Source organism: Epinephelus moara, chromosome 11 (assembly GCF_006386435.1).
Source record: "Epinephelus moara isolate mb chromosome 11, YSFRI_EMoa_1.0, whole genome shotgun sequence".
Lineage (NCBI taxonomy): Eukaryota > Metazoa > Chordata > Actinopteri > Perciformes > Serranidae > Epinephelus > Epinephelus moara.
In genome coordinates this window covers 1,705,162-1,715,346 of record NC_065516.1, presented here as the reverse complement: position 1 = coordinate 1,715,346, position 10,185 = coordinate 1,705,162, and the positions used below count along the sequence as shown (strand labels likewise).

Sequence of the window (10,185 nt, the reverse complement as noted above, 5' to 3'; positions counted from 1 at the left end):
CACACACACACACACACACACACACACACACACACACACACACACACACACACACACACACACACACACAAAAACCTGCAAATACATTCTCTGCCAACTGGACTGGGCCTCGTCTAGACTTTTTTACCGGCATCTGGCCCAGGTGCCTGGCACTAATTTGTGTCAATTTAAAGATCATGTTGTTTTCCTCACAAAAAAGACCTGAAAACAGTGATATCAGCTAAAATGTCAAATAGTGGACAGTGTTGCTGTGGTTACCATTTGGCGAGGATGTTCACTTCTTCTCTAGCAAAGGATCCAAAGCGATGGTCCTTGAGGAAGGCCGAGCCATGCTTCTGGGCAAGGCCCTCAATGGCCTGACCCCACCAGCGGGCGTGTCTGTAGCTGCTGCATTTTAGCACCAGTGATCTGCACACACACACATGTACATGAGTTGTTGGTCAATACTGAGACCAACAGATTCTGTTTTCAGATTCTGTTATTATCAGCTATAAATAATGGCTTTCAGTTGTGTGCCTGTAAATCAGTTAAGTTTCTCTTACAGTTTACATCCACATCTGTGAAAACACGAATGCTTTACATACATCTCCCCCCCGGCAGCACAGAAGATCTGTACAATCAGCTCAGTTTCAAGTTGGACGCCAAAGATACTGTGTCACCATTTCAGTATCTGACCGAATGTCTCCCCTTCTGCTCCTCAGATTTGATACTGGGTAATGGCCAGAAAAGTGTTTTTGCAGAACATTATGATGTCACAGTGAAGCTGACCTTTGACCTTTTGGATATAAAATAATACCACTTCATCATTTATCCTGTTAGACATTTGTGTGAAATTTTGTCATAATTAGTTTATGAGTTCTTGAGTTATGGCCAAAAAACATATTTGGTGAGGTCACAGTGACCTTGACCTTTGACCACCAAATTCTAATCCGATCATTCTTGAGTCCAAGTGGATATTTGTGCCGAATTCAAAGGAATTCCCTCAAGGTGTACCTTAGATATAAGGATGAGGTCACAATGACCTTGACCTTAACCTTTGATCACCAAATGGTAATCAATTCATCAGAGATACCATGTAGACATCTGTGCCAAACTTGAAGAAATTCTCTAAAGGGGTCCTTGAGTTATTGCATTAACAAGAATAAGACAAATGAGGCCACAGTGACCTTGACTTTTGATCTATGACCACCAAAATCTAATCAGTTAACTGTTTTGTCCAAATGGATGTTTTTGCCAAATTTGAAATAAAAAAGTCCCTCAAGCATTCCTGAGACATCATGTTCACTGGAATGGGACGGACAGACGGACGGACGGACAACCCAAAAACATAATGCCATTGCTTTAAGTTCTTGGACAGTAATTACTGTTGATAAAAGCACATGTTCTGTTCTCATATTTCTTTACTGTGTACAAGGAAATGATCTGGTCAAGATCAAGCATGTTCAAACATTATTTTGTCTCTAAAATGTCCTAAAATACTACAGTATGGCTTTGGGTTAGTTCAATGGGTTTGTGGGGGACTTCTTCAGTAGCTGATTAACAGAAACTAGGAAATAAATAGAATTCCTTTATGGGGTTTTCAATGGTGTGGTAATGTGACAACACATGTTACAATTAGCCAAAGTAGATGACTCTAGCCCTGACTAGGTAACCTCTAACTGTACTTATTATGACAGTTAAAGATGCTTGTTAATTTTTGTAAAGTAAAATAAATTTAAGTTATCAAATAACCTTCTTTTCTTTCAAGGCACAGCCCAGGAGCGACACAATAAATGCTTAAACTGAGAAATTCTTTGTTTTGAGGTAGTGGTTGTCCGAAATATTATATAATAATTTAATTTTTTTTCAATGCAACTTAATTATAATGTGGCCAAATCTCTGTATTCTCCTCCTCCATTTACAACTTTTAACATAAAAGTAACAGCTTCAATAAACAGATTTATTTGACAGTCATCACGTATATCTACAACTTTCGAGTACACAGGTATATAAATATATTATATTGAATACAATAAAGTACACACGTGTCACAAACCTGGACAGACTGTCGATGCGAACACCGTGTTTGGTCTCTGTGTCTCTGGAGTCCATCTTGATGCTGAACTCTTTGTCGAACAACATCACAAAAGAAATGGCGCCTGAATCTGGCTTCATGTACAGCAAGAATGAGTCCTTCACCACCAGCCAGCTTCAAGCAAACACACCAGTTTAATACGTTAACCCAGAGAGCACAGCAGCAGACGCTGGCCTGCTTATGTGATTCAGAGTGGATTCACCAAAAAATCAGCACATGAAAAGCTATCCCACAAACACAAATGTAGCTAAATGTGAGCACAGACAAAACTTTCTGGTTATAATATTAAAATCATACTTGAACTTGGAAGTTTCTCTGCAACATCAACCATAAAGATTTCAGCACAAAATGTGACATTTGCCTTAATTTTTCTTTCTCAAACTGAGTTAAAAACCTGTTAGATCAGCTGCTTTGTTGCTGCCCTGCTCTTCTATAATGTTGATGTGATCTTAGTAGTTACATAAGATAAATGTTATTAATAACATGAGAAAAGATGGCCAGAATTCAGTCTCATGTCAGACTGTGTGACTGTGGGTGTTCACTGACCGTTTGGACCAGCGGTAGCACATTTTGCTGCGACCGCAGCAGTTCATCCCAGGGATTCGATGGCCGCCAGATCGCTTCAGCACCATTCCTTCCCTGAAAGACAAAGATATTGTTCCTACCAAAACAATACTGTCAATCTGTGTCTACAAAAACTCTGATGAAGTCTTGAATGGGATAATATACTGTTGAACATAGTTGTCTGGTGCATTCTTTACACATTAATTCATCAAGCATTGGTTGATTTTCTCAATACAAGGCTGAAAGAGGACCTATTAGGCTCATTTTAGAGTGATACTTGTATTTTGGGTTTCTAATAGAACATGTTTACATGCTTTAATGTTCAAACAAAACTTCTCTTTTCTCATACTGTCTATGCTAGAATGCCTGTATTAACCCTCTGTCTGAAACACTCAGTTCAAGCGCCTGTCTGTTTAAGAACTCCTCCAGAAAAGGCCCAGTCTGCTCTGACTGGTCAGCGTTTACGGGTCCTCAACATCTGCATCCTTGCCCATTGACTTTGCGTGACTGTAACGGAGTATATCAGCACTTTCTACTGTGAAAAATCACAAATAAAAGTGGACATGTTCCAGCAGGAGTATGATCCGAAATAAGGGAGAAATTAACAACATCAGCAACCAAGATTCCATGCTTCCCTGATGTTAGCATGTAGCTACATGTAGCAGTGTACTTGCAGCTGAGGAATGACTGTGTACAGCGGCACTTTCTCTCTTAAGAAAATCACCAATAAAAGCTTCTAAACACAAGTGGACATGTTCCAGCAGGAACATAATCTGAAATTGGGCAGAAATTATCAACACTGACAACCAAGTTTACATATTTTCCTGAGATAATATAGTTATCTCAATAATAACAGCTTTGCTAGAATTCCACATTTTTGGATATTGGTTAGTTAAAGAAATTTGCTTCTCTTCATATAAATGTTTTAGTAGGAGAATCTGCATATTAAAATATGACAGATCAATTCAATGTTCAACAAAATGTCAGTTTTCTGGAAACCGTTTAAATTAAACTGGAATTAAAAGGCATTTTCTCACTAAAACTGTAAACTTGCATTGTTTTTTAGGCCTAAATGTAAGATTTAAATACCAAAAGTTAGTCAGTGATACGTTTGAGGTAGAGTTGTTCTTACAGGCCTTTTGGTCCCAGGTCATGGATAAACGACAGCTGGCTAACATCAATAAACTCCATCTGAAAGAGAGAAATAAGTGTTTCAAAGCCTGCTGTCACACATTAAAATATTTTCCAGGACATTATGGTCCATTTTGTCACTTTACAGCATGTTTTCAAGATTTTCCACGATGGAGAGCTCTTCTGAAGTCTTACCGTTGCATGGAAGTTCCTGTACGTTGGCATCTTTAGCAGCTTGTTCAAGTAATCTTCCAGTTGTTTCTGGAACAAACACACATTAGATAAATATCAGTCAGCCGCTACAATAAAATTAAATATCATTACATATAAAATCAGGAGTGACTGGTGCTCTGGAGAATGTCGTACCCTGCGACTAGAAACTTGCTCCTCTCTGCCCAGCTCATCCCCTCCTCCTCTCGGGAGATTCGGCATCCGACTTGCCTCATTCCTCGTCACCCCCTGCCTCTTTATTGTGTGACTGAAGAAACAACAAGAGAGAGGTTGTTGGTTCAAATCCCAAGACGGTAGCAAAACTGTGAAAATAGTGTAGTTTTCTTAAGTAGCTTTAGTGACTTTGTGAAAGGTTTATATCATGGAGACAACAAGAAAGAGCTGTATGCTGAAGACAAAATGTGAACTGCAGGTCTGAGGTGTAAGGGTATATTTCAGTAACAAATTGTAATCAAACTTTTAAATTGGTCATATATATTTATTAATGCATTAATTTATATTTTGCACTTAATTTCTTAAACTGTTACAGTGATAAAGTGGATAAAGTAGACATAAGGCTACCTAATATGTCTTTCAGTTCAATAATGAAAATAGAATTACCGCCTTGCGGTTGTATGCCTTAAAAAAACCAGGTCAAGTTGCACTTAAAGTTTACATTTAGGTCTGTGAAAACGTGGCTGCTTCACACACATCTTCCCCTCGGCAGCACAGGAGATCTATATAATCAGCACAGTTACAATACGGACACCCAAGATGAGTGTCACCAATTCAGTATCTGACCAAATGTCTCACCTCCTGTTCTTGAGATATGACACTCAGTAATGGCCAGAAAAGTGTTTTTGTAAAAAAAAAAAAAAATGATGTCGCAGTGAGGTTGACCTTTGACCTTTTCAATATAAATGTCATCACTTCATCATTTAATGATCTAATCTTAAAAACTTTGAATCTGGATAAGAGTGCTCCAAACCAGTGTTGCTTCAAATAGTAAGATGGATGAGCTGATCCTGGAGAACAAAACATAGGATTTCCAAATCTGGATCATTCTGACCCAGATTACATTTTTAAACCACTGGGCCCTGAGGCTTTATCCAAACCCAAACCTGAGATAATCCAGAACAAGAGAAGACCTTGCAGTGTTTACCTGCGTGTCGGCAGCGGCAGCCTCAGGAGGGCCTTGTATGTCCTCAGCTCTTTGTGGAGATCCATGAAGTGTTTCTCTTTCCTCTTCACCAGCCATGTAAACTCCCCATGTTTCAGCTCGATCTTAAACACCGCCGGCATTGACTGAGAAGCACACAGCACAGATACACACAGTTACATACTGCCTTTTAATGCTTTACATTAAAAAAAATCTCATCTGGCATTTCTTTGTTAAATTACTTGCAAAGATCATCATTTGTAGCGTCAGTAAAACAGCTTGTTTTAAGCTTTGTGATGATGCATTTTCCGTCTGATACAAGAGGGTTTTTAAAGACTTTATATAGCTTAAGAAGGAGGAGAATTTTCTCAACACATAAAGAAACACTTCATCCTTCAGTTTAACACAAGTATTTAATATCAACATATCTGGAAATACATGGTTTTCACTGGACAGGAGGGAGACAAAAAAATGTCTGAAAAGTGACTAAAGCTGTCAGATAAATGTAGTGCTAGAAAAACCACAATAATAATCTCTGAGATGTAGAGGAGTGGAAGTATAAAGCTGCATAAAATGGAAATACTTAGGTAAAGTACAAGTACCCTGAATTTGTTCTCAAATACAATACTTGAGAAAACATACTGACTTACATTCAACCACTGCCTGCTTGTGTCCACTATATCTTGTCTTAAAGGGATAGTTTGGGTTTCTTGAAGTAGGGTTGTATAAGGTAATTGTCCTTAGTCAGTGTATTACATACAGTCGATGTCAGTAAGTACACCCCCAGTTAGGAGAAGCAGGCTGCAGTCTGCAATGGAAGTTAGGCAACGTACTGTTGTGGAGGGGGCAGAAGCAAAATGTCCTTTAGCAACCTAAAAATATATATATATATATGTTTGTTTTTTAATCAATATCAGTTTAAGTGTTTGCTATCTTTAGAATGCACTGCCTGACCTTGCTGTCTGACAGCAATTTCCGACAGGAAACTACAGCTGATATATTGCTCTGATCATAGTGAAAAACTGCCATATTAGCTCGCTGAACACAGGAGCTGCTGGTCTACTGCTTCTTCAATCAGTTAGTTGGTTTGTGTAGCTATGTGACTTTGGTGAATCCAAAGTAACCCTTTTAAACACCAAAGTCACACAATAACACAAACAAAAATAACTGATAATGGCAGCCATAGAACAGCAGCTCCTGTGTTCAATCACAGTTTTCCTCAGCGGAGTCTGGCTTTGAGGAGAGTCATGTAAAAGCTTCCTTTTCCCGTTAGAAATCACTGTCTGACATTAAGGTAAAGCAGTGAAAATATTCTAAATATAGCATACTCTTACACTGCTAATGATTTTTTTAGGTGGGATTTATTTTAGGTGGTTAAAATATGTTTTGTTGCTGACCCCTCCACAGCAGTACATCGTGTAGCTTACATGTCAGACTCCAGTCTGCTTCTCTAAACTGGGGGTGGGCTGACTGACATCTACTATTTGTAATACACTGTCTATGGATAAGTACCCCATACAACCCCACTTCAAAAAATCCCTGAACTAACCCTTTAATGTCTCTTTATGTCTTATGTACAGCACTTTCAACACTTTTCACCATCCTGTTGTGAGGTGATATATAAATACATTTGCCTTGTCTATTTTCAACATGTTAGTGCTGTCATCATGAGCTTGTTAGCATGCTGGCTTTAGACTTAAGAGAGCCTAACAAAGCTGCAAGCATATCAATTCTTTCTTATTTATATTTAGATGTTAAAATGTGCAAATAAATCAAGCTTGGACTTCATGGACCCCCTCCAAAAAACGGAAGGAGAAATCTGGTTACAGTTCCCATTATTCAGCATAGCCTCTTGCAGATAAAATATGACCTGAGCAACAAAACGTCTGACAGTCTTAATGGCAGCCAGAACAGTAATTTAACATCTGTGAGAATTTAATTTAATTTAATTTGATTCCAGAGCACACCTACAAGAAGCTGAGATGTTATCTGAGACAAATAATGACTGTACAGAGTGAAATGTTTTGGAAACATGTCTGTCCTTGTGTACCTTGTTGACGCTCCTCTGTGTGGTTTGGTTAAAGCGGTCCTGAGCCGAGGTGAAACGCTCTACCTCCAGGATCTTGGCGGTGATCGGAGAGGTCAGGAAGACTTTGGCCTCGGACTCCTTGAAACCAACCGTGTGGTAGATCGCAGTGAAGGGCAAACGCTCGCCTACAAAAAAAAACAAAACACCAACAGATAAACAAATTAGATGTCAGACACAGATATATATATGCCATGTAAGCAGATGAATACCACACTGACAGAATGCACACCTGAGTCATGGGCGTCGGTTGTGTCGTACTCTCCATCTTCCAGGTCAAGCTCGCGGGTGTCCAGCTTCTCCATGATGCCACTCATATCATTGGCAACCAGCTGCAGGGTGCTGGAAGTCGGCTGGGATGACTGCAACATGGCTAGCACTCAGTCTGGAGCCCGGGGCTCACCTGGAGAGACAGGTAAGGAGGAGTTAAACCACAACGTAAGGGTCAAATCACAACTTTCCATTTTTACTGTACTTATTGGCACAGGACAACCAAAGTAACCCAGACAAAGGTTTTACCAGACAAGATGGGATATTAAGTCCCTACTAATCAGGCACATAACCCATTTGACTATGAAAGAGCAGCAGTTTTCCAGTTTTAATAACTGTAACTGAGGTCTGGAGATAAGGTAAGACCATGAGAATAGTGTCCAGTAGAGCTGCAACATAAGTGACCAGAGAAATTCCAGTTAAACAATTACAAATTATGAGACCACCAACAACCACCAACAAAAGTTCAATTACATTTTAACAAATCCCTGGTTTGAAAACCAGTAAGAAAACAATGTAAGAAAGAGAAGAATCAGGCCCAGAGGTTCAACCTGGAGCAGCATTTCACCACAGAGTGAATGTGTAACTGTTAACTGTTTTTGCACTGGGAAGCAGGTTTCATTTATTCATTAACTACGAGATGACCAACAAATCAAAGACCCTGGAAACTTGTTTTGGGGTGTAACATGAAAACACAATTGTGTCTTTCACGTGAGACATGTTTGTATTTTTGAACGTGCAGGCTTCTACTGTCACACAGAATTTGGTGGGAATTTTCTGAACTTCAACTTTGATTGGAATTTTGCTTTAATTAATATTTAGCATTGTATGAGAACAGATTTGACACTTTATTTTCAGGTACTTTAAAGGGATAATTCAGATTTTTGGAAGTGGGGTTGTATGAGGTACTTATCCATATTCTGTGTACTACATACAGTGGTTGTCAGTCAGTCCTCCCTCAGTGTGGAGAAGCAGGCTGTAGTACTGATATGGAAGCTAAGTGATGTACTGCTGTGGAGGGGGCAGCAGCAAAAGGTATTTTAGCTAGTGATGATCCGAATATCTCATGTCCCTGATGTTAAAACTTAGATGAGTTGACTTGTCTAAAAGCGAGAACACCGAAAATATTCAATATTGAGCACAACTGAATCTCTAAAACAGAAACCTATTTGGAATAGAAGTTCATTGCTCTTTTGTCATAGTATACTTGGACAAAACCCAGTGTCATGACCCCGGACAAACCCCTTTACCAAGCAGTTTTGCTTGCGAGCAAAAGAGCCATCACACTGAATGGCTGCAGGCAAGCCTCCCCTCAAAGAAAAACTGGATTGCAATTACTGACAAAATTCACTGTATGGAGAAAATCACTGTTTCTTTAAGACTATGTGTTGATCAGTGTATAAAACACTGGGAAAAAAATTTCTACATACAATAAGGGATGTAACCTATTGTCTGTATAATTTAAAAACCCTGCTTTGTACTGTCTGCGGCTCTTACCAACCCCCGCCCACCCACCACCACCTTTTCACTTTACCCTGAAAACACCAATAAAAACAAATTTCTTAAAAAAAAAAAAAAGTTATCTATAGAGTTAAAGGTTGTCCCCCAAAACATTGCACATATTTTCCATGAGCCATTTAAAATCATTTATCACATTTTTCAATGACCAGATCCCCACAAATGTGTGGCACTTTGAACCATGTGTTATGACAATTGCACATTATCCTACATAACATGGCTACAACCTACTAACTAAGAGTTAACTAAAACATTTTTTGGGGAAGTTATTAGGGAAAAGAAATCTTTAGTAGCCATGCCTGAGTGTTGAGTTTGAATGGCATTTTCATTGGGTGAATGCAATTGCACAAAACAGTAATAATTTTATTAATTACTTTAACCAACTGGTATTTCTGGTGCCAACTGGCAAAAGTTGCAATATGTAATCAACTAACTGTGCACATCCTTAATTGTAGCCACCTAAAAGAAATCAATATCGGATCAGATTTACTCTGCAGGATTTTCCTAAAAATAATGCATAGACTCATACAGAAATAATCCCTCTCAATCATCATTTATGACCCAGTAGAAATGTGTATTTATCTCCAGAGACTCTGCCCTCTGCCTGTATATTCTTATTTTCTGTGTCCAGGATGTCTATGGGCATGTACTCCCAGAGGCTAGGTGACATTGGGGCTTTATAAAAAGGTAGTGAACAGGTGCCAGACTGTGAGCAGCAGGCATCCAGGAGACAGTGCTGAAAAATATGAAAATACAGCAGGGAGAAATGCCAAATGAGAGTAATTCTGGAGTTGGTTTGCACCAAGTGTACACTATATTGATCTTATTTCCGTCACTCAAATTTTCCATCAGACAGCTCACTTTGATGGGGAAGCCGTTAACAGCCTTTAGTTCCCTATCTATGCTCTTGTCAAAGCCACCAGACTCCATTGACAAAAACACAAATTTTAGCTTGCTGAACACAGGAGTTGCTGGTCTACCACTGCCTCAATCAGTTAATTTTGTGTGACTTTGGTGAATCTCAGCTAACCAATTTAAAATAGCACAAACAAACTAACTGAACGAGGCAGCGGTAGAGCAGAAAAGAAGTTCTGTATTATTGTATTATCACTTATTCTCTACTGGAAGGTTCCCACTACTGCTGTTGTCTCTGCAGCAACAGAATAACCTAAA

General features: G+C 39.1%; 1 protein-coding gene across 3 annotated transcripts in view; it reads right to left on the bottom strand.

Annotated features, from left to right (window-relative positions):
- Nucleotides 1–10,185, bottom strand: part of pld1b (phospholipase D1b) — a 74,751-nt gene that overhangs the window by 34,110 nt on the left and 30,456 nt on the right. For all 3 annotated transcript variants that reach the window (XM_050056884.1, XM_050056885.1, XM_050056883.1), the window contains exons 2-10: nucleotides 7,457–7,627; nucleotides 7,189–7,352; nucleotides 5,142–5,284; nucleotides 4,136–4,247; nucleotides 3,965–4,030; nucleotides 3,771–3,829; nucleotides 2,621–2,713; nucleotides 2,036–2,188; nucleotides 259–408 (exon numbers count right to left, since the gene is read on the bottom strand). In XM_050056884.1, coding sequence (XP_049912841.1) covers nucleotides 259–408; nucleotides 2,036–2,188; nucleotides 2,621–2,713; nucleotides 3,771–3,829; nucleotides 3,965–4,030; nucleotides 4,136–4,247; nucleotides 5,142–5,284; nucleotides 7,189–7,352; nucleotides 7,457–7,595 — 1,079 coding nt within the window. In that variant the 5' untranslated portion in view covers nucleotides 7,596–7,627. The remainder of the gene's footprint in view (nucleotides 1–258; nucleotides 409–2,035; nucleotides 2,189–2,620; nucleotides 2,714–3,770; nucleotides 3,830–3,964; nucleotides 4,031–4,135; nucleotides 4,248–5,141; nucleotides 5,285–7,188; nucleotides 7,353–7,456; nucleotides 7,628–10,185) is intronic.